Source organism: Oncorhynchus mykiss, chromosome 20 (genome assembly GCF_057628025.1).
Source record: "Oncorhynchus mykiss isolate SJ-2025 chromosome 20, ASM5762802v1, whole genome shotgun sequence".
Lineage (NCBI taxonomy): Eukaryota > Metazoa > Chordata > Actinopteri > Salmoniformes > Salmonidae > Oncorhynchus > Oncorhynchus mykiss.
This window is the reverse complement of record NC_143041.1, coordinates 34,629,595-34,654,883: the sequence shown is the minus strand read 5'-3', so window position 1 is coordinate 34,654,883 and position 25,289 is coordinate 34,629,595. Positions and strand designations below refer to the sequence as shown.

General features: G+C 42.4%; 1 protein-coding gene across 1 annotated transcript; it reads right to left on the bottom strand.

The window, feature by feature from the left end:
• Window positions 1-1,511: 1,511 nt before the first annotated feature.
• On the bottom strand, window positions 1,512-23,242 carry LOC110499324 (stonin-1). The gene is made up of 7 exons (XM_036956153.2): window positions 22,984-23,242; window positions 6,957-8,262; window positions 6,614-6,811; window positions 5,124-5,264; window positions 4,433-4,952; window positions 3,851-4,053; window positions 1,512-3,567 (listed from the first exon to the last, which is right to left on the bottom strand). Exons 2-7 carry the CDS (start codon window positions 8,160-8,162, stop codon window positions 3,502-3,504), a joined length of 2,334 nt encoding a protein of 777 aa, XP_036812048.1. The 5' UTR covers window positions 8,163-8,262; window positions 22,984-23,242; the 3' UTR covers window positions 1,512-3,501.
• Window positions 23,243-25,289: the final 2,047 nt, after the last annotated feature.

Genomic DNA, 25,289 nt, shown 5'->3' with positions numbered 1-25,289 from the left:
ACCCTTTTAGCTAACCCTTCCCCTAGCCTTAATAACCCTTAACCTAACTCCAAACCCTAGCCTAGCTAAGGTTAGCCACAACAAATTGAAATTCATAACATATCATACGAACTGTAATTCTTAACATATTGTATGTTAAGAATTACAGTTGAGGTGCTTAAAGTACATGAATTTGGCACTCTGAAATTCAAGTACCGGAATACCTTAAATCAGATATTTTATCAAGTTGGTACTTGAAAAGTACTTCAATTAAAATGAGAACAGAAAATGATATGTTAATATGAAAAATATTAGATAAATGTATTGGTCATGCAAATACATTTCTGCGCTCTGGTTGCCAGATGAGCTCGCTCATTCCACCCACACTTCCACTCAGCCAGACAGGTACTGAACTGAATGCTTCAAACATCACATCGATAGCTAAAATGCCTGGCAAATGTAGATTAAAACTTGCCTGGCAGGATATTGATGTTTATAAATCGGTTTTGCCAGACCCAACCAGGGATGTAGTGGAGGGTAAACGCAGTTTACGCACCTTTTTATTTTGTTAATTAACATTTACCCATTATTGTGTTCCTAGCGTTGAAAATGCTCAGAAGGCTTCTTGATCTGAGTTCTAATTGTGCCTACCTTTGCTAACGAGTTGAATCATGAATGATTCATGTATGCTCGTTATGTTCACCAGCTGCCTTGGATTTGCCTTGTTAGCGGCACATTCATTCACCACTCTGTCCAACGAGAAACTCTGCCCGTGACAGGCCGAGAGGTAAAACAAACTTCCTCAGCCCAGACCTACAGTGGTAAATGGCAGAGTGGGATTTTTTTTTAAAATCCTGTGTCAACAGACATTCCCCAAATAAAAATAAAAACTGACTCTTGGAGAATGAGTTTACAACTGGTAAATAGTCGCTGATATTTCAGTCAGATGTCTAGCTAGATAGTTAGCTCAAGGGCTCTAGCTATAGCTTGCTGGCTAGAAGGATGAAGTTAGAAGCTAACGTTGAACAGAGCATGACCTCAGCAGGAGCAGTTGACTAAAATTAAGCTAGCTATAATCAAAGGATGGGCTATTATAAATTCTCATAACAAAATACATTTTCTTTACGGAGAGTAGTGTGATAGACAGTGATGAGTCAGGCTGCAATGAAGGAGGCAAAGGAGATGCACAGAGAGGAAGCATTGAAGCAAGCAGGGAGAGAGGTTACTAGTACAGTGGTTCCCAAACTTGGGGTCCTTGACCCATGTTGGGTCCCCTAAAATGTAAATAGGGTCTCATGAGATAATCTTTAATGTTATCAAACACAATAACTTGTTTCTCTTCAAATGGGTATAGGATACAACATTTTAGAGTCAACTAAGGGCCTTTTACACTGTTAAAATTCACTTTCATGTCATTGTGTTGGGAGAGCCTACGGGACCTAACATTTAGTGAAATATATAGAGAATTTTAATATAAAGACAATTCAATATTATTATAATGTGCACTGAACAAAAATATAAATGCAACATGCAACAATTTCAAAGATTTTACTGAGTTACAGTTCATATAAGGAAATCAGTCAACATCATCAGTACTGACATATCACTCATGTATGTAGTAAATAAGTAGTGAAACACATATTATTGAGTAGAACTTGTAAGGTAGTGATGAATAGTATGTTTTTAGTTTTTTTTACAAGATTGTGGCAATATACTGCTATCTGGTGGTGACTAGAACAATTGCATAATAGGAACTATTACAAATGGATGGTCCTTGAAAATAAATACTAGTGCTTGAAAAAGTACTTGAAAGTCCTTGAATTTGACTTGCCATTGTCTGTACGAACCCCGTAAATGTATGATGGACATCCGCAAATGAATGCATATCACATGAAACATAACGTATCATGCTAAATGGTTTGTCCTGGATTTACAATCAAAATAATACAAAATGCTCTGAGACCAGGTTGCAACTTTTGATCTACACCTCTACCATTTCACAAACACAGGCATAAAATGCAGATATCTTTAATTTGTTTTGTTAATAATTACCACTTAATTCATATACACATACAACACATTTAATAAATGTAGTTATATAGTTTCTTTAGTGAGCGCAGACCATTGCTGCATCTCTAGAGCCCCCTCTGAAATATTGTAATTAGTAATACATTTGAGTCATTTAGCAGACACTCGTATCCAGAATGACTTACAGTAGTGAGTGCATACATTTTCGTGCTGGTCCCCCCCCCCCGTGGGCATCGAACCCACAGCCCTGACGTGGCAAGTACATGGGACCATAATGTATGTGGGCTACTTCATATAACCATAAGTCAATGATATTGACTTATAGAATAATAGATGAGTGCACATGCTTAGCTGTGCAAAAGGACCATGGTCAGCTAGCTAGTCAACAAATGACAGGACATTTATATAATTAGCCTAATTGTCTTAATTGGAAATTCATTCCAGATAGTTTTTGAAAACACTATGGGTTGTTTCCCAGAGACAGATCGAGCCTTGTCCTGGACCGAAAAGCAAGCTCAATTGAGAATCTACATTGAAGGTGCTTTTTATATAATAATAATAATATATGCCATTTAGCAGATGCTTTTATCCAAAGCGACTTAGTCATGCATGCATACAGTATATTTTATGTATGGGTGGTCCCGGGAATCAAACTCACTATCCTGGCGTTGCAACTGCCAACTGAGCTACAGAGGACTAGATTTAGCCTAATCTCACATGAGGTTGGTGGCACCTTAATTGTGGAGGACGGGCTTGTGGTAATGGCAGTAGCAGAATAGGTGGAATGGTATCAAACACATGGTTTCCAGGTCTTTGATGCCATTCCATTTGCTCCATTCCGGCCATTATTATGAGCTGTCCTCCCCTCAGCAGCCTCCTGTGCCTAAAAAAACCAGTCCTTTTGAGTGTGTTAAATGCAAGCCTACAAGATTATATGTGGTATTTACTCTTTTATAAAGAGAGCTTCTTCAACCGCCTGTCATTTCACAATGAATAATCTTCTGAGAGAAATGTAAAGTGCATTGTGATGGTAGGGCTGTGTGTTCGGTTGTTTGTTCTTCCAATGATAATATATTTGTTTGTTGTAGCCTAATTCTATTCTACCGTGCAGGTTAGAACTAGCCTGGCTGCCAGTCTGTTTCTGCTCTCTTGTCATGTCTGGCACCCAGGATAAACAACATGTTAATATCCATACATACAGGAGTACAATAGGACCAAACAATATTATGACAGACTTAAAGGTGATAAAGTATACACCACAAACACAAAATATAAAAGCACAATTGTTCATCAGCCACATGTAGATTATGTCCCTTTCAAACATTTGTCCTTGTATTGAAACAGCGAGGATGAGTTTGGTTGGCAAAAATGTCTTGGACCAAGGAAATAGGCATCTAGTGTATAGCCTCAATTCCAGGCTTCCTTACGACTAACGAGACTTGGGAGTATGGTAATGTGAGACTTGATCCTTTAAGACTTCCTTGATCATAATCATTACTGTGTTGTGCAGCCTGATTGCCCTTGTGCTTCTGTCTCAATCCACTTCTTCTCAATTTCTACCTATAAAAGGACAGACCGATACGGTTCAGTTTCATTAGATATGGAATAATCACTATGGCATGACAACAATAGAAGATTTTACTACACTACATCACATGCCTAGGCTGGTCCTATAGTTTAAGGTCAGCTGGTGTCACAGTAATAACTACAGTATAAAAAATACCCTGCACCCTTAATCACAAAGCATGATTCTCGTTGGGAAATAGCATTATAGATATTAAACAGCAAAAAAATACTAAACATTATAGATATTAAACTTAACTAATAATATCTCAGGCCTTACCTGACAATGATAGTGGGTCCTACTGGTGACATGTTTCTGAGGCTGAATGTCACTCTCTGTGCCCATTGACGTCACTCTGGTCTGTGAAACCACGGCCCCCACCATGTCACACTCCATTGTGACAAACGGATACCAGTCACTGGGGATCTCCTGGTCTGAACCAAGCTCTAACTTACAGGAGAAGGTATGGGGATGGTCCACTGCTGTGAGGTAAAAAGGAGAATGTGTATTTAGCAATCTATACCACTTGGGGGAGCACTATGAGCAGAATCTGAAAGATACATGTTTCCATCCTCTGGCACAATGCAAACAAATCACTAACATCAGTCAATTGGAATTTAATATTTAGCCAAGCAATAGTATAACAAACCATAATACTATAAATAATATGTCTTGTAGCTAAACTGATTAGGGAACATAAGTTACAATTCACATAGACTATTTGGAAACCTATTTCGGTAAGTAGTAATTATAACATGTAAAATAAAGCCAATATTGTCAGAATGAACCAGCATTCCATATGAAAATAGATCAATAGACCGCCATCATCAATAGACAGCCAAACTCTTCCTTAGTCCTTACCCATGTTCTTAGCAGGCAGTCTGTCGATCCTCCACACTATGGCTGAGTACACATTCTCATACTTGACCGTCCCCACGGTAACCTGCATGACTGGCTGTGACTCTGAAGCGCTGACTGACCCCAGACACGCGTTTCGGTTCATCCTGGCCGTCAGTGACTTACGTCGTAGCAACGTCACTGTACGCGACACCTTCACCCAGTCCCCCGGTACCGGCACACGGATCAGGACATTCTCGCAGAGTGGCTGAGTCTCCGACACGCTGATAAATGACGGGAAGAATGCTGACATGTTGAGAAAGGCTTGGAGTTCCACGTAGGCCCCTTGGACAGTCACCACAGCTTTGACGGAGAAGGGCAGCTCGGTACTTCCCAGGGCTAATGTCTTGTAGCGCATCAGTTCTACTCTACAGGCATCCGGAGGGGAGAACTTGAGCAGCCGAGACCTGTGGAACTCCAAGTCATTGATGCACTTGTGGAAGTAGCAGTCACTGATCTCCATCCAGCCCTCCAGGAGGTCATCCTGAAAGACCACAATGGCAATAGACATATCTTGATTTCTTTGGTCATCCTGGATGATTTTACTTATGTTAAAATTGTATGTTTGTGTTGATGGGTGTTAAAATTGTGCATTGATGTGTGTGTTCAAATTGTATGTTTAGTTGTTATGCATGTTAAGAAACTAATACTAAACCTCCTCGGAGCCAGAGCCGTAGCTGGCGTCGAAGCGGAGAAGCCCCAAGTCGTTGAGAGCCAGGAAGCACTCCCCTGGGCCATTGAGGAACGCCAGGCAGTGGATCCTCGTCATGGCCGCCCGGTCCATCAATGCACCGTCCTTGAAAAATGTATCCTCTGATTTTAGCAAATGAGAGGTGGAGTGGCAAAAAGGATCCCCAAGGGGCATGTAATATATACAAAATAGGAGGTAGGGAATCATTTTCATGTGAAAGATTTTAGAAAAAGACATTCATAGAAAAGTATACCCTTATTATTTAGGCTATCAATGTGTTATATAACAAGTAACAGCAATTAATAAAATTGTTTTTAATAACGCCTGATTTTAAGAACCTGTAATGTATAGCAACCCCAGGTGTAAAATAGTAAATAACTGCTACTTCTCAAGAGAGAAGTATGGCTGAAAATGCATAACATTGATCTAAAATTTACCCTAGAAATAGTACTGTTAGGAGATCTGGATAGACCGGGTCAGTCTATTACTACTATACTAATACTCTTAGTAAAAGTATTTATCTTCAACTCGCAATCTGTGGATTCTATTGGATTAGATAGATTCAAATTGTACATTCAACATCACAGCATAGTTGAAAGATATGTGGTGTAGAAATCCAAAGAGGGTGGCCAGCAGAGATGGATGGGATGTGGGAGTGGAGTTTCTGGGCGGGAGATAGAATGATAGTCAAAGATAAAAGTAAAAAAATAAAGTCAAAATGAAACAGAATAAAAAGAATGACACTGAGGGGCAGTGTTTTTTTACAGCTAATGCCGGTTTGCCAGAGGCTGATGCCATGCAGGTGTTTGTACACATCCATATACACACACTCTCATTCAATACACACACGTAAATAGTGCCAGACATGCACTCAAACAAACAGTTGGCCTTGCTGTTATGATTTCAGTGTTCCTTTGATGTCCTTTTTTTTTTTTTTTTTGCATTGTTTTCTGTTTTCCTTTTTGTCTTTTTTCTCTTTAGTTAATATTCTTGGTTGTTGGCTTCTTGGGGGGCTTCTTGGGGGTGGGGAATGGAATTCATTAATTTTTTATTATTGGGGGGGTGGGAGGGGTCTCGGATGGTTGAGGGGCAGCTATTGGGGAACTGTGGGGGGGGGGATCTTAGAGGATTCGTGTCCCTGTTTTTTGCCTTGTGAGAGATCTGTCGACATGCCCTTGTGTAGGGCATTTACCCTGGATGCTTCTGTGTCGCCCTGAATGGGAGTCTGTTGAATGACTGGTGTGGTGTAGTTGTTGAGCAGCTTCACTGCAAGTATATTGTATGTTTTGGATATAACATTTTTTTAAATTATGTAAAAAAATCAAAGAACATGTAATAATGCTGAAATACCAATGAACTACACTAGCAAAGTTACATTTCCTGACCAAAATGTGTGTGCTTGCGCCAACTGTCTTACAGTAGTTGTATGGTAGTGGAAGAAGAAGTACATGCACCTTGTCCAGCTGCACCCAGAGGTGGTCTGTGATCTGCAGTGTCATCTCCTGTTCGTCGTAGTGCCGTTTCTGCAACAGCGGCGGCGCCAGCCTGAGAAGCTCCTCCTCCATAGTTTCGAAAAGGTCCTCCATGTCGCCGTGTTCCGTGGTTCCAAACTTCAGCAGCTGCTCCACCTCTGCCTCGTGGGACACCTCCAGCTTCAAATCAAACTTTATGCATTTAAAATCACGACACACAGTAAAACAATATGATGACATCTATAACAGTGCTACAACGCCAAGCTACAAAGGTGTGTTTTAAATGTGATTTAAAAACCTCAATTGTGCCTCCCCCCCACATTACCTTGGGGTGGTAGCGCTTCTTCTCTGTGTAAGACACGTGCTCCACCTTAACTGTCTGGATCTTGCGAGGCTCTCCATTGCTTTCTAGCTTGAGATCTGACAACCTGCAGTGAGGCTGCAGCTGGAACTCTTTGAAGGGCTTCTCCAGTCCTTTCTCATAGTACATCTGGAGCACACCTCCAGACAGCAGACGCAGGTAAATGGGGCCCCACTGTCGGGACGACATTCGGTTTTTCTTCTCTGGGATCCTCAGCATTAAAGACCAGCCGTCTCTCTTCTCGCTACGGAACAGACCGTGAGAGACAAAGGCTGGGGATGGTCCCTCCTTGGCTGCCTCCCTGTCTCTTACTCCTCTCCTCTCCCCCCTCTCCATCCCTACTCCTTCCTCTGTGTTATTTTCTTCCTCGGCCCGCAGGCCCTCCAGCTTGTGGCAGATGTAGGAGTAGGAGCTCTGGAGGTGGTCTGGTCGAGGAGGCTCGTTGCCGTCTTTCGTCCGAATGAAGAAGCGAGGCAGACTAGAACCTCCAGCATCGGAGTCGGAAGATGAGCTTCCAGAGTCCACGCTATGCCCACCAGCCCCCTCCCAGAATGGGTTGAAATGTCCCGGGTCCCCCTGGAAGGAGGGGAAGGTACTGGGGCCATCGGAGACAGAGACGTCACCCTGGAGATGTGTGGTGGTGCCGGTAGTGGTGGCCTGGTCTGGGCCAGGGGGAGAAGAAGAATAAGGCACAGAGGCAGAGGATGAACTGGAAAAACTACTGAAGAAATCGTGCTGATCCCAGGGCCTGCAATGGAAAGGTAACGCGCCGGTAGGAGGAACCTCCCTCACCGGAGTGCAAAGAGGAGTGTTGCAGGGCACACAGGAACTTCCATTGAGGTTAAAGTGCATTGGAGGGGAGCTGGATTCAAGGGAACTGCTGAAGATCCAGGATGGATCTCCCACTGGGGGCAGTATCAGCTTTAGTCCATTGGGACGGGGGATTGTCTTTAACCCTGTCGTTGTCACACTACCTGGGGCTGTCTTCAGGGGTGTAGAGGCAAAGGAAGGGGGTGAACTTGTCTTTGCCCCTGGTGACTTCAGGGGTGTTGCGGCCAACTTTGTCCCACTCTCTGGGATCTTCAAGGGGGTTGAGGCAAAAGAAGGAGACGTAGACGTTCTCCCCTCATCCTCGAAGGTCACCCAGTTTGGATTGTTCACAGAGCACATGGCTTTGGTTGTTTGGTGTCAAGGTTCAAGTCAGCACTTCCTGCTTCTGTTGTTGGCGTTATCCTCAGACTCCGCCACAAGGGTCTTCCCTGCTGAAACACTGAACAGAGTCATAGATTAGAACACACAGAGTATCAGAAAATAATATTTTTCCGTAGAATCTACAGTTATTAGATATTGATGCATTTGCTTTGAAAGATATCAGGCATCTCTTGTGTACACCGAGAAATGACCCTACAGTGTCCCCTTGTGAGCATTCTGCCCAGTTAGTGTTGCCAGATAGGGTCGTTTCATGGGCTACTTTTAGTAGATTGGAGGGGGATTTCTGCTCAGATTCACCTGCAACGTGTCATGAAAATCTGGCAACACAGTGCAGTTAGATGATGTCATCCTCTCAGTCACTCGGCGACATTAAATTTCCCACATGACTGTTGGTTTAATTATTTAATAGCTGGTGTGTTGGTATGTTGGCGTGTTTCTTTTTTCCTTTTTATTTGTGGCAATTCAGCAACTGGCTCCATGTGGTAATATTTACAATAATGCACTTTGTGCTAGGAGTAAATTCAAGTAAAATACATGAGGGGAGGAAAAAATATAGTACAACTCTTTGCTGTGTCTTGTCACCAGTCAACCACACACACTCCATGTGTTCTCTCACTGGAATTGAGTAGGATAAATATAGAAACACTGAATATGCTAGTGGACACTGCTGAGTAACATTTGGCTAAACGCTACAGCTGCAGCCTTGATGAATGAAAATGCAGAGAGGTACAGCTCTGCTCTGTCAGCCACTACCAGAGGAATTGTGGTCAATTTCAATTTGGGTTGAACTTCAGGCGTCAGCGCCCTCCTATTCAAAGGTGGTGAAATGAGGAATAAATTGGAGTTGGAATAAAATGTAGGGTTTTGGAATTTGTAGATAAATTGTGTTGGATGAAAATACCATGCTCTGGTAGGAAATGTAGAAGACGGAACTGAATTGGGATTGGTTGGAGGGGAACCCAAATCCTGGGTAGGATTCAGGAAACGTGTCACTGGCACTCGTGCAGAGAAGCAATCATCCTCTTTATTCTGCATCAGTAAGAAGCCATCTGTGATAACTAGGCTGTGGAACACTGGAACAGCTGATGTGAGGGTTCTGGATTATTTAACAGCTGGTGAGATATGAGGCACAGACACTACTGTGTTGTGGTGTAATGGGAATTGGAAAATCCAAGCATAATGAATGTCCTCATAGGACTTAGTTAGTTACTCCTCCAAATATATATATATACAGTGCCTTGCGAAAGTATTCGGCCCCCTTGAACTTTGCGACCTTTTGCCACATTTCAGGCTTCAAACATAAAGATATAAAACTGTATTTTTTTGTGAAGAATCAACAACAAGTGGGACACAATCATGAAGTGGAACGACATTTATTAGATATTTCAAACTTTTTTAACAAATCAAAAACTGAAAAATTGGGCGTGCAAAATTATTCCAAAATCATGGGCATTAATATCGAGTTGGTGCTGCCTTTGCTGCTATAACAGCCTCCACTCTTCTGGGAAGGCTTTCCATTAGATGTTGGAACTAGAGGTCGACCGATTATGATTTTTCAACGCCGATACCGATTATTGGAGGACAAAAAAAGACGACAGCAATTAATCTGACGATTTTTTTAAATGTATTTGTAATAATGACAATTACAACAATACTGAATGAACACTTATTTTAACTTAATATAATACATCAATAAAATCAATTTAGCCTCATAAATAATCAAACGTTCAATTTGGTTTAAATAATGCAAAAACAAAGTGTTGGAGAAGAAAGTAAAAGTGCAATATGTGCCATGTAAGAAAGCTAACGTTTAAGTTCCTTGCTCAGAACATGAGAACATATGAAAGCTGGTGGTTCCTTTTAACATGAGTCTTCAATATTCCCAGGAAATAAGTTTTAGGTTGTAGTTATTATAGGTATCATAGGACTATTTCTCTCTATACCATTGGTATTTCATATATCTTTGACTATAGGATGTTCTTATAGACACTTTAGTATTGCTAGTGTAACAGTATTGCTTCCGTACCTCTCCTCGCGCCTACCTGGGCTCGAACCAGCAACACAACGACAACAGCCATCCTCGAAGCAGTGTTACTCATGCAGAGCAAGGGGAACAACTACTCCAAGTCTCAGAGCGAGTGATGTTTGAAACACTATTAGCACGCACCTCGCTAACTAGCTAGCCATTTCACATCACATCATTACACCAGCCTAATCTCTGGAGTTGATAGGCTTGAAGTCAAACAGCAGAGCTGCTGGCAAAACGCACTAAAGTGCTGTTTGAATGAATGCTTATGAGCCTGCTGGTGCCTACCATCGCTCAGTCAGACTGCTCTATCAAATCATAGACTTAATTCTAACATAATAACACACAGAAATGCGAGCCTTAGGTCATTAATATGGTCGAATCCGGAAACTATCATCTCGAAAACAAGACGTTTATTCTTTCAGTGAAATACGGAACCTTTCCTTATTTTATCTAACGGATGGCATCCATCAGTCTAAATATTCCTGTTACATTGCACAACCTTCAATGTTATGTCATAATTACGTAGAATTCTGGCAAATTAGTTCGGTATGAGCCAGGCGGCCCAAGCTGTTGCATAGACCCTGACTCTGCGTGCAATGAATTGCTGGCAACACTGCTCTTGGGGCTGCAGGGTAGCCTAGTGGTTAGAGCGTTGGACTGGAAGGTTGCAAGGTCAAACCCCCGAGCTGACAAGGTACAAATCTGTCGTTCTGCCCCTGAACAGGCAGTTAAACCCACTGTTCCTAGGCCGTCATTGAAAATAAGAATTTGTTCTTAACTGACTTGCCGAGTTAAATAAAGGTTAAAAAAATAAAATAAAATGAACGCAAGAGAAGTGACACAATTTCACCTGGTTAATATTGCCCGCTAACCTGGATTTCTTATAGCTAAATATGCAGGTTTAAAAATATATCATCAACCATATGTAGTTATAACTAGTGATTATGATTGATTAAGTTTAATGCTAGCTAGCAACTTACCTTGGCTTCTTACTGCATTTGCGTTACAGGCGGGCTCCTCATGAGGCAGGAGGTTAGAGCGTTGGACTAGTTAACCGTAAGGTTGCAAGATTGAATGCCTGAGCTGACAAGGTAAAAATCTGTCGTTCTGCCCAGGGCAAGGCAGTTAATCCACCGTTCCTAGGCCATCATTGAAAATAAGAATGTGTTCTTAACTGACTTGCCTAGTTAAATAAAGGTTAAATAAAGGTGTAAAAAAAAAAAACGGCAAATTCGGCGTCCAAAATTACCGATATCCGATTGTTTTGAAAACCTGAAATCGGCCCTAATTAATCGGCCATTCTGATTAATCGGTCGACCTCTAGTTGGAACATTGCTGCAAGGAATTGTTTCCATTCAGCCATTCAGCCACAGCCGCATTAGTGAGGTCGGGCGCTGATGTTGAGTGATTAGGTCTGGCTCGCAGTCGGCTTTCCAATTCATCCCAAAGGTGTTTGATGGGTTGGAGGTCAGTGCTCTGTGCAGGCCAGTCAAGTTCTTCCACACCAATCTCGACAAACCATTTCTGTATGGACCTCGCTTTGTGCACAGGGGCATTGTCATGCTGAAATAGGAAAGGGCCTTCTCCAGATTGTTGCCACAAAGTTGGAAGCACAGAATCGTCTAGAATGTCATTGTATGCTGCAGCATTAAGATTTCCCTTCACTGGAACTACAGGGCCTAGCCCGAACCATGAAAAACAGACCCAGACCAGTATTCCTCCTCCACCAACCTTTACAGTTGACACTATGCATTCGGGCAGGTTGTGTTTTCTTGGCATCCGCAAACCCAGATTTGTCCGTTAGACTGCCAGATGGTGAAGCGTGATTCATCAAGCCAGAAAATGTGTTTCTAATGAGTCCAATGGCGCGAGCTTTACACCATTCCAGCTGACACTTGGCATTGCGCATGATGATCTTAGGCTTGTGTGCGGCTGCTCGGCCATGGAAACCCATTCCATGAAGCTCTCAACAAACAGTTATTGTGCTGACGTTGCTTCCAGAGGCTGTTTGGAGCTCGTTAGTGAGTGTTGCAACTGAGGACAGACGATTTGTACGCGCTTCAGCACTCTGCGTTCCCGTTCTGTGAGCTTGTGTGGCCTACCACTTCGTGGCTGAACCGTTGTCGCTCCTAAACGTTTTCACGTTTTTTACATTTGACAGACTTTTTGGAAAGGTGTTATCCTATGACGGTGCCGTGCTGAAAGTCAATGAGCTCTTCAGTAAGGCCATTCTACTGTCAATGTTTGTCTATGGAGATTGCATGGCTGTGTGGTCTATTTTTAAAGACCTCTCAGCAACAGGTGTGGCTGAAATGGTCAAATACACTAATTGGAAGGGGTGTCCACATACTTTTGTACATATAGTGTACTGTAAACCTCATTCCCAGACTAATTGCTAGAGAAAGAGCCGGATGGTGGAAAAATCTAATACAATGGTTACTGCATAGCCTATTATGTGGTAGCAGTTTCTTAAGAGCTGTGGAAATATAGCCTGGTCCCAGATCTGATTTGCAAGACATCACTGACAGATCTGGGACCAGGCAATTCAAAATATAGGCTAGTACATTATCCTGAGCTCTGATGTCATTCATGTCCTCCACCCTAGCCTCGACCCCAGCTGTTAAAGATTTCCAAGTTAGAGAATATGGCAGAATGGAGAGCAGTCACGCTGTAATCAACATACCATCTAGCAATTGATTCCCAGTCAACCTCAGCAGCCAATTGTGCCTTGGCTGTGACATGCTGGCAACACTGCTCTTGCCAGCAGCAGCAGCAACAATGACAGTAGTAACACCCAGACAGAGGCAGATGAACTGGTTTCAATAAGTATCTGTCACAGCCACCGACCTCACCACAGAGATAGAGGCCTAACTTACATTACATTTACCACAGTCAATTGGTTAAATATAATAGGGCAAGTTTCCCTTGATGCTATAATGAAGTATATGAATGGAGCTCAGGGGCTGTAGGAACCCAAGGTAGCATCTCAGAGTAGGAATGCTGATCTAGGATCAGTTTTTCATTTTAGATCATAATGAATCAACGGGTGTATTTACTTTACAAATAATTTCCTGCAATTCTACAGTTTGACATTACTTAAAATACCCCCCTCGAGGCATAATAAGGGGTATATGGAGGGGTATTTTGAAAACACAGTATAAGTGGAAAGAAAACCGCTAACTTCCTGCATTTCAACACGTTTTACTATGGGGCAGAGAAAAAAGTTTGCTGTTTTATAGCTGATCTCATGCTATTCACCACATTTTGTCAAGAGGATTAGAAATCATTTTGTAGTTTTAAAGTTAATTTCCTTCTACTCTACACATTTTGCCATGAGACAGAGACAATGTTGCAGTTTTCAAGTAACTTTCCAGTGAAAATCTCACTTTTAAAAGTGATTATTCTCTTAACTCATACCCAAATAATGTTGTTGACTCCTCTTATACTCGTGTTTTGTGGCCAGCGCATAAATTGGAGGGGAAAAAACAATTCAAAAGCCCCACCTCGAACGTGTATCTCAAACAGACCATTTTAAAAATGCTTGCTATCTCCTCAGAAGATGATGTCATCCTCCTGAGCAGGATGAGCTGGCCAATCAGCGGTCTACTAATATTTTTTATGACCGCTATATACGCCCACACCATTCTGTTGTTGGGGTTCGCCCACACCATTCTGTTGTTGGGGTATGCCCACACCATTCTGTTGTTGGGGTTCGCCCACACAATTCTGTTGTTGGGGTAGGCCCACACCATTCTGTTGTTGGGGTTCGCCCACACAATTCTGTTGTTGGGGTTCGCCCACACAATTCTGTTGTTGGGGTAGGCCCACACCATTCTGTTGTTGGGGTAGGCCCACACCATTCTGTTGTTGGGGTTCGCCCACACCATTCTGTTGTTGGGGTTTGCCCACACAATTCTGTTGTTGGGGTTCGCCCACACCATTCTGTTGTTGGGGTTCGCCCACACAATTCTGTTGTTGGGGTAGGCCCACACCATTCTGTTGTTGGGGTTCGCCCACACCATTCTGTTGTTGGGGTAGGCCCACACCATTCTGTTGTTGGGGTAGGCCCACACCATTCTGTTGTTGGGGTAGGCCCATACCATTCTGTTGTTGGGGTAGGCCCACACCATTCTGTTGTTGGGGTTCGCCCACACCATTCTGTTGTTGGGGTTCACCCACACCATTCTGTTGTTGAGGTACGCCCACACCATTCTGTTGCTGAGGTACGCCCACACCATTCTGTTGTTGGGGTTCGCCCACACCATTCTGTTGTTGAGGTTCGCCCACACCATTCTGTTGTTGGGGTTCGCCCACACCATTCTGTTGTTGGGGTAGGCCCACACAATTCTGTTGTTGGGGTTCGCCCACACCATTCTGTTGTTGGGGTTCGCCCACACCATTCTGTTGTTGGGGTTCGCCCACACCATTCTGTTGTTGGGGTAGGCCCACACCATTCTGTTGTTGGGGTAGGCCCACACCATTCTGTTGTTGGGGTTCGCCCACACCATTCTGTTGTTGGGGTTCGCCCACACCATTCTGTTGTTGGGGTAAGCCCATACCATTCTGTTGTTGGGGTACACCCACACCATTCTGTTGTTGGGGTAGGCCCACACCATTCTGTTGTTGGGGTAGGCCCACACCATTCTGTTGTTGGGGTAGGCCCACACCATTCTGTTGTTGGGGTTCGCCCACACCATTCTGTTGTTGGGGTAGGCCCACACCATTCTGTTGTTGGGGTAGGCCCACACCATTCTGTTGTTGGGGTTCGCCCACACCATTCTGTTGTTGGGGTTCGCCCACACCATTCTGTTGTTGGGGTTCGCCCACACCATTCTGTTGTTGGGGTTCGCCCACACCATTCTGTTGTTGGGGTAGGCCCACACAATTCTGTTGTTGGGGTTCGCCCACACCATTCTGTTGTTGGGGTTCGCCCACACCATTCTGTTGTTGGGGTTCGCCCACACCATTCTGTTGTTGGGGTAGGCCCACACCATTCTGTTGTTGGGGTAGGCCCACACCATTCTGTTGTTGGGGTTCGCCCACACCATTCTGTTGTTGGGGTTCGCCCACACCATTCTGTTGTTGGGGTAAGCCCATACCATTCTGTTGTTGGGGTACACCCACACCATTCTGTTGTTGGGGTAGGCCCACACCATTCTGTTGTTGGGGTAGGCCCACACCATTCTGTTGTTGGGGTAGGCCCACACCATTCTGTTGTTGGGGTTCACCCACACCATTCTGTTGTTGGGGTAGGCCCACACCATTCTGTTGTTGGGGTAGGCCCACACCATTCTGTTGTTGGGGTTCGCCCACACCATTCTGTTGTTGGGGTTCGCCCACACCATTCTGTTGTTGGGGTAGGCCCACACCATTCTGTTGTTGAGGTACACCCACACCATTCTGTTGTTGGGGTAGGCCCACACCATTCTGTTGTTGGGGTAGGCCCACACCATTCTGTTGTTGGGGTTCGCCCACACCATTCTGTTGTTGGGGTTCGCCCACACCATTCTGTTGTTGGGGTAGGCCCACACCATTCTGTTGTTGAGGTACACCCACACCATTCTGTTGTTGGGGTAGGCCCACACCATTCTGTTGTTGAGGTACACCCACACCATTCCTACACAGAAAAGCTGCTTTTGAACATACTTAACTACAATTTTTTTGTAAAGAAAACTATTTTACTCATATTGTAGTTAATTATATGTCATATTTCATAGAAATCTGGAAACACTGAACAGTTACTTCAAAAGTTGACTTTGGGCAAAAACAACTCCTTTTAAACTGTATAACTGATCAATGCACCATCATACCAGGTCATTTAATGATTAAAAACAAAAAAAAGTTATTTGGCTACAGAAGTGTAATTTCTTACTGATTTCTACAGCTTCCGCCCAAAAACAAATCCTGTGAAATAACATCAACACATACTGGAGAAGTGGCTAGCTTAGCTTACAAACTAGCTACATAGGTCGTGGCTTGTATGAGAGCTGGGTCATTAAAATGAGGACCATCCTCTCCCTCCTTCTTATGGACTCACTGAACTGTGGTTTGATCTAGCAGTGCTTCAATAGCCTTGTAGACGACAGGCTAAGTGGGCAATGGATCCAGCAGTGCTTCAGCCTTAAAGCCACATTCTGGAATTGTTCCTGCTGTTTAATGGTCATTTAAATGAATCCCATTGATTCAGGCCTGTTGAAATGACAGAATGTGGACTTTAGGGAGGAAGAACCTTGTATCGAGGCTAACTGAACCTTGCTCCAGTCCAATACTGGCAACTCCTGCAGTTCACTTCCAAACAGTACTGCCACCTCCAGCCTGTTCCAAAGAGATGGAGCAGAGAAATATCCTGGTCCTAGATGTATTGTCACGCTAGCAGGAGGTCTGACCAGGCTAGTAGCAGGGGGAATGAAAGGTTACTAAATCTACAAAGGCAGAAAAGAACAGACATTCTAATCATTCCTAAGGGACAGAGCAGCATGCACACAGGAAATACCAGCCTACTCTACTGCTTCTGCACACACATACACCACACACACGCACATACACACACACACACACACAGCAAACATCAACTCAATGTCAGTCTCTGTCAATAGGTTCACATACACTGTAAATGACAGTGATTACACTGTACACTACCGTTCAAGAGTTTGGGGTCACATAGGGAAAAAAAAGCAAATTTTTCTCCATTAAAATAACATCAAATTGATCAGAAATACAGTGTAGGCATTGATCAGAAATACAGTGTAGGCATTGTTAATGTTGTAAATGACTATTGTTGCTGGAAATGGCAGATTTTTTATGGAATATCTACATAGGTGTACAGAGGCCCATTATCAGCAACCATCACTCCTGTGTTCCAATGGCACATTGTGTTAGTTAATTATTAGAAGACCTGTTTGCAATTGTTAGCACAGCTGAAATCTATTGTTCTGATTAAAAAGCCAATAAAACTGACCTTCTTTAGACTAGTTGAGTATCTGGAGCATCAACATTTGTGGGTTCGATTACAGGCTCAAAATGGCTAGAAACAAAGACCTTTCTTCTGAAACTCGTTAGCCTTCATTTCTCAGAACAAGTTTCAGAAGAAAGTACTTTGTTTCTGGCCATTTTGAGCCTGTAATCGAACCCACAAATGCTGATGCTCCAGATACTCAACTAGTCTTAAGGATGGCAAGTTGAATTGCTTCTTTAATCAGAACAACAGTTTTCAGCTGTACTAACATAATTGCAAAAGGGTTTTCTAATGATCAATTAGCCTTTAAAAATGATAAACGTCAATTAGCTAACACAGAGTGCCATTGGAACACAAGAGTGATGGTTGCTCATATGGGCCTATGTAGATAGTCCATAAAAAATCTGCCATTTCCAGCTACAATAGTCATTTACAACATTAGCAATGTCTACAAAGTATGTCTGATCAATTTGATGTTATTTTAATGGACAAAAAAATAGCTTTTCTTTCAAAAACAAGGACATTTCTAAGTGACCCCAAACTTTTGAACTGTACTGTACATGTCACTCAGGTTTGGTTGCTCATGTCAGCTGATTTACGATTTGAAGCCCAAACTTTTAGGGTTAGGGACACCAATTAAGCCTAATCTGGGACTAAAAAGCATTTTAAATAGAACTTCTCCATTGAGCTTGCTTTTTAGGCATGGTTTCCCGGACACAAAATGTAATCTGTGTCCGGAAACCATCCCTTACTGTATGAAACTCTTTTGTCGGCATGTAGCCTAGCGGTTAAGATAGTTGGGTCAGTAACCGAAAGTTCACTGGTTGAATCCCCGAACCGACTAGGTGAAACATCTGTCTGTGCCCTTGAGCAAGGCACTTAACCCTAATTGCTCATGTAAGTCACTCTGGATAAAAGTGTCTGCTAAATGACTAAAATATAAATGTAAGGGCAAGCATGCTCAGTGGTCTAATAACTAAATAAGAAGTATATGTTCATAATGTTTGCATGATATGATCGCTCGCTTTCCAGCAATGACTTGAAGTGGGAGAAAGACAGCCCTTGTCCCCGTGAATCAAGATATAGGGAGACGCCAAGTTCAAAGCACCTACAAGATATCTATGTAACTTTTTTAACTCTAGGTTATGTATTTTCTGGCAGAGACTCTTTCCAAACAGTCACAAGACAATGACTTGATGAGTGAGAGACAAAAAAGCCGCATTTAGAAAAGAGATGTGACTTCCCTTGTTAAATAAAGAACTGTCTCGTTGTCTAGTCTTTAAAACTGTCAGACGCTTGCTGCAGAAGTGAGTTGAGTGAGTCACAGACAGATTTATTTTCTTACTTGATCCATAGCTATTCCTACTTGCATCCATAGCTTTGTCTATGAATTATTTGAGAGTGGTAACATTTCTCCAGTCCCATCATTCAGTTGTTTATCAAAACAACTGGTCATATTCCAGATTGCCCCTTTGAAGGTTGTCATCGTGACCTTATTTAACTTGTTCAGCCAGTGGAAATGTACATGAATGCATATTAGACTACTGTCTTCTTGAGCGTTTTACAGTATCGTATTTGCTTCCAAACTTTGACAGAATACTTAATGGCAGAATAAACAATGTAATCTGGAATCAAATACTCCCTGCTGTGACTAAAGAAGAGATTCATGCCCCCTACAAGTGCTGCTATGCCCTGCTATTCCCCCTGCTACTGTGCTGAATTCACGCATTTGAACAGGGAATAAAATATAGAGTCCCTACAGTACCTTTGCAAAAACGGTGTCGTTTGTGAAGTTTTGGGTATTCTTATGATGTCTCCTTCCCATCTTGATTATGACCAAATGTAAACAGAGTGTTGATGTAAACATAAGATAAACACACTATGATCTGTAGATCTTGATAATGCCTTTATAGCCATCAGTGTTGACCCTGTGCTGACACCGTGTCCTCTAGACGTCCCACTGGCAACTTAGATCAGCATGGCTTGATTAGAACAAATCAATGACTTGATAAAAGGTCCAATCTGCAGGTCGAATGATAACAAAGGGGACACAGCTGAGGGATGGCGCTGAAGAAATGTAACCACTCAAACAGATCAGCTTTAATATTGCCGATATACTGAACAAAAATACAAACGCAACATTTAAAGTGTTGGTCCCATGTTTCATGAGCTGAAATAAAAGATCCCAGAAATGTTCCATATGCACAAAAAGCTATTTCTCGCAACTTTTCTACACAAATTTGTTTACATCCCTTTTAGTGAGCCTTTGCTAAGATAATCAATCCACCAGACAGGTGTGACATATTAAACAGCATGGTCATTACACAGGTGCACCTTGTGCTGGGGGCAATGAAAGGCCACTCTAAAATGTGCAGTTTTGTCACATTGCCACAGATGTCTCAAGTTTTGAGGGATCGTGCATTTGGCATGCTGACTGCAGGAATGTCCACCAGAGCTGTTGCCAGAGAATTTAATGAATTTAATGTTCATTTCTCTACCATAAGCTGCCTCCAATGTCATTGTAGAGAATTTGGCAGTATGTCCAACCGGCCTCACAACCACAGACCACATGTAACCACGCCAGCCCAGGACCTCCACATCCGGCTTCTTCACCTGCGGGATCATCTGAGATCCACCTGCCACCTGGACAGCTGATGAAACAGTGGGTTTGCACAACCAAATAATTTATGCACAAACTGTCAGAAACTGTCACAGGGAAGCTCATCTGCATGCTCATCGTCCTCACCAGGGTCTTAACCTGACCGCAGTTCGGTGTCGTAACCGACTTCAGTGGGCAAATGCTCATCTTCGATGGCCACTGGCACGCTGGAGAACTGTGCTCTTCACGGATGAATCCCAGTTTCAACTGTACCGGGTAAATGGCAGGCAGTGTCTATGGCGTTGTGTGGGCGAGCGGTTTGCTGTTGTCAACGTTATTACAGAGTGCCCCACGGTGGCATTGGGGTTATGGTATGGGCAGGCATAAGCTACAGACAACACACACAATTGCATTTTATCAATGACAATTTGAATGCACAGAGATACCGTGATGAGATCCTGAGGCCCATTCATCCACTGCCATCACCTCATGTTTCAGCCTGATAATGCACGGCACCATTTCACAAGGATCTGTACACAATTCCTGGTTGAAAATGTTGAAAATGTCCCAGTTCTTCCATATCCTGCATACTCAGCAGACATGTCCCCTATTAAGCATGTGTGGGAGGCTCTGGATCGACGTGTACGACAGCATGTTCCAGTTCCCGACAATATCTAGCAACTTCACACAGCCATTGAAGAGTGGTACAACATCAAACTGGCCACAATCAACAGCCTGATCATCTCTATGCAAAGGACATGTGTCGTGCTGCATGAGGCAAATGGTGGTCACACCAGATACTGACTGGTTTTCTGATCCAGAAGTAAACTAACGGACAAGAATACTTCTATTTACATCTATTTTCCCTTATACCTATGGTACCTGTAGTTAAATAATTATACCTATTCCTAATTTCCTCTTCAAGTGCTTGATTTTCACCCATAACGGCCAATCATCAATCATTCTGATCTTAACCCCAACCCTCCGATGTATAAATCGGTATAATCGGTAAATCGGTAAATCAGTATAAATCGATTTTGCAATTTCCTTTTGCAATACATCCCTCCATTTTACTATAATGTCTTACAACGGTCCTGAACCTCCCTATTTGTAAAATGTCTACCGATATTTCTCTAAAACGAAATACTTTACGGAAGAGTATAATGATAGTTCCCATTGACTGATCGTGGTTTTTCAGATCCCCCTAACAATACAGTTTCCAGGTCCATCTGAACCCTGATATTATGACATAACCATTCCTGGACCTGACTCCAAAAGCAAGCAACCGATGGACAGTACCAGAAGATGTTTTCTATTGATTCTGTTTCCTCGTGGCAAAATCTACACAAGGCTGAGTTTTCAATGCCCCATATATATATATATATATATATATATATATATATATATATATATATATATATATATATATATATATATATGCTCTCCATCCAACCTCACTGAGCTCGAGCTGTTTTGCAAGGAGGAATGGGAAAAAATGTCAGTCTCTCGATGTGCAAAACTGATAGAGACATACCCCAATCGACTTACAGCTGTAATCGCAGCAAAAGGTGGCGCTACAAAGTATTAACTTAAGGGGGCTGAATAATTTTGCACGCCCAATTTTTCAGTTTTTGATTTGTTAAAAAAGTTTGAAATATCTAATAAATGTCGTTCCACTTCATGATTGTGTCCCACTTGTTGTTGATTCTTCACAAAAAAATACAGTTTTATATCTTTATGTTTGAAGCCTGAAATGTGGCAAAAGGTCGCAAAGTTCAAGGGGGCCGAATACTTTCGCAAGGCACTGTGTGTGTATATATATATATATATATATATATATATATATATATATATATATATATATATATATATATATATATATATATATATATATATATATATATATATATATATATATATATATATATATATATATATATATATATATATATATATAGATAGATATAGCACTGTGTATATATATAGATATATATAGATAGATAGATAAAGGTTACATTTACAATTTAAAAAATATTATATAACTAGGCAAGTCAGCCGGATGTGATACAGCCTGGATTCAATCCAGGGACTGTAGTGACGCCTCTTGCACTGAGATGCAGTGATCTGACCGCTGTGCCACTCTGGAGCAAAGGATCTTAATTTGAGCCAGTTTGCTACAGCAGGAAAATAATCCAGTAGCAACAGGAAATATTATGTGGATTATAATTAATGACCATTTCTGTAGGGGTTGATGCATTTTTCAGAAGGGAACATTTCATATTGGAAATTACAAACTTCAGAAGCCTTTTAAACCTCAAATAATATATTTAAAGTTAATACAAGTTAAAGATTTCCTGCATTTAAGGAAAGTAATCCTGCAACAGTGTGATCAAATTCAGATCCTAAATTACAACTGCTATTGTTTATCAACCAATACATGTTTAGCAGGCACTATGTGTGGACACCATCCTGTTTAAAAGCGTCTCTGCTATAGCTGATGTATTGCTTTTGAGTGACATACGCCAAGTCTATGTCCAGTGTACAAGAATGTATTGTTGAGTGACGTCTGACCTAGTGGTTTGAAAATGGACATATAATGAGACAACAAAATGCTGCATTTTGGTCCAACCGCATCCTTCTGTGAAACGGTGCATAGCGACAATCGTTGTTTTTCCATGTTTTGCTACAACTCAGACTGTGCATTGTTCTCGGTAATAATTCAACCGTGCTGTGATCGTCCATGACTCATTACCGCCGGAGGAACTCTGGCCTCAACATCAGGACAGGAACGATGTTGTTTTCAATGCAATGTCACGAAATGAGAATGAGGCTATCCTACCAGCGTATTTGTTGTATTGTCATTCGACCTATGACTTTCGTTGTAGTTTGTCAGCAAAGAATATGACAGTTTTAAAATTGTTAATTATATGTTACCCGTTATAAACGCAAAGTCCACTCGTTCAAGAAATATCAATGGCCATGATAGTCAAGATTTGCCACTAAGAATATAATACATATTTGATAGAATAAACAACTTTGCACAGTGTGTGGTAACAAGTTGTCCCCAAAATAGAAGTTAGCTATTGTTGTAGCCTTGCTTGCTTCTTCTACAGTAGGTTGTTTTGACGGAGCAATGAGATGGAAGTTGTCAATTGACTCTGGTGGAAACTTGCAACGAAACAAAAAAAATACTCACGTTCTACACAAATCCCGAAATAACAACAATCAGGTCATGATTCTTATTTTCCGTTAAAACAGCAGAAATCCCAATATGCGAGGCCGACAGGTTTCTCTCAAAATGGCAGAGGGAGAGAGAGAAAATGCAGCCGATTTGCTATCCCCTTTCAGCCCTCCCGTTAACGGGACGTCCCTGCTAGAGAAATGAAGTGGGGCGAGTGAAGGAATGAACCGAGGATGCCCATATTCTCCTCCCACATCTCATCTGGCCGAATGATGACGATGCTTTTGGTGTGACAGGGAGTTTGTTTTTGCCAATGTTATGAGTGTCCGGTGAAGTAGACAAAGTTTATGGTTCGGCTACAATAACACACACGATAAAACATCAGGCTGCAATGTTGCGAGCGCAAAGAGCCATTCGCATACATTACGAGTAGATAGCCTAGGAAGCTTTATGAATATAATATTTTTTGTTGATTTCCACCAACTAAGAAAAACGGTAATGAATAAGTAGTAAAGCACATTCTAGACATTCTGACTCTTTTTTTTACGTTCCAGGTGGGACATTTAGAAGTTGGATTAGGACAAGGACAGGGTTGTCTGTCAAAGAACCTCGTTCCACCCCAGTCAACTCACTCACACACTGATTAGGACAAGGTTGTCTGTCAATTAACCTCTTCCCCAGCCCTAGCCCGACATCACAGTGGGCTAGGCCTAGTTACAAGCTATGGAGACTGGAGAGACTATAAATTATGACCAAAGAGAAAAATCTGAAGTGAGAAAGAGATTTGAGCGGAGATGGAGAGTTTGAGCTGAATTCTGGCAGACATGTTCATATGACTCCATGATAAAAAGGGTAGTGGTTCACACAGTGACAGAGGTCTGATGCTAGGGTGGGACAATTAGGCGTGGATGACTAGAGATTACTCACCAAGGGAGGGGTCAGCGGTTGGATGGGAGATAATTAAAGGGTTGAAGATAACAGTCATTGAAGTGCTGTCATCTAGAGTTGGTCCAGACAAGAATCACACTCTCTCACATACACACTACATTAAATTAAACCAATATCAACACAAACTGAAGTGGTTTTCCTCTGTTCCCCGGGCGCCGAAGACGTGGATTAAGGCAGCCCCCTGCACCTCTGTTTCAGAGGGGTTGGATAAAATGCGGAAGACATTCAGTTGTACAACTAACTAGGTATCCCCCTTTTCTTTCTGTTCTGTCCGATAATAGATGAGTGGAGGAGGGTGGATAAACAGGATAACACAGCACTTTTCACAGAGGGGAGGAGGAGGATGGCTATGGGTTATGGCCAACCTTCAGCCTAACACAATACAAGGTCATTTAGCCCCTTTGGAACAGACCCAAAACGAACATAATGCAAACAGAGAGAGGTAGTATTTGGATGAGAACAGTGTCACAGAGAGAGAAGAGAGGTAGAAGTTAGATGAGGACATTCAGTCAGAGAGAAGAGAGGTACTAGTTGGATGAGAACATTCAGTCACAGAGAGAAGGGTAGCCTAGTGGTTAGAGCATTGGGCCAGTAACCGAAAGGTTGCTGGCCCAATGGTTGCTGGATGCTGGTTGCTGGTTGCTGAAAGGTTGCTGGATCGAATCCCCGAGCTGACAAGGAAAAAATATATAGTTATGCCCCTGTGCAAGGCAATTAACCCTGGGAGCTGAAGACATGGATGTCGATTAAGGCAGCCCCCCGCACCACTCTGATTCAGAGGGGTTGGGTGAAATGTGGAAGTTGAATACATTCAGTTGGACAACTGACTAGGTATCCCCCTTTCCCTAGTAGTTGGATGAGAACATTCAGTAAGAGATGGAGAGGACAGAGCGAGAGGAGTATTTGGATGAGAACACCCAGTCACAGTGGGCCAAGGGCACACTGACAACATGGATGTGATCAGGGTTTATCCTGTTCTTTGCTGAAGAAGTAACAGTGCAGCTGGCAACAGAAAGTTAAGTAAGTAAGGGCCATCATCCTGGAACTGCCAACTATTATTATGGGTGGTAGTGTATGAGTGGTTGCAAAAGCTCTGAAGGCCTTGAGGCCGATGGGTAAAGCTTATTAAAGAGCAGTGTGCAGGTTCTTTTTTCTCATATTATTCAACTGTTACCATGCACCTGCAACAAAAATAGCTCACATGTGCGAGTGGCGAATGAAATTTGCTTTTGTATGAGTGAGTGTTTGGTTCTAGCTGCTACTGTTGCCTGAATTATTTGAGATTGGGAACATTTTGGACATAGTTAACAAGTTTGTTTGCCATATAACATTGGAACTTCATAAATCTACAGTAGCTTGTCAACATATCCTGA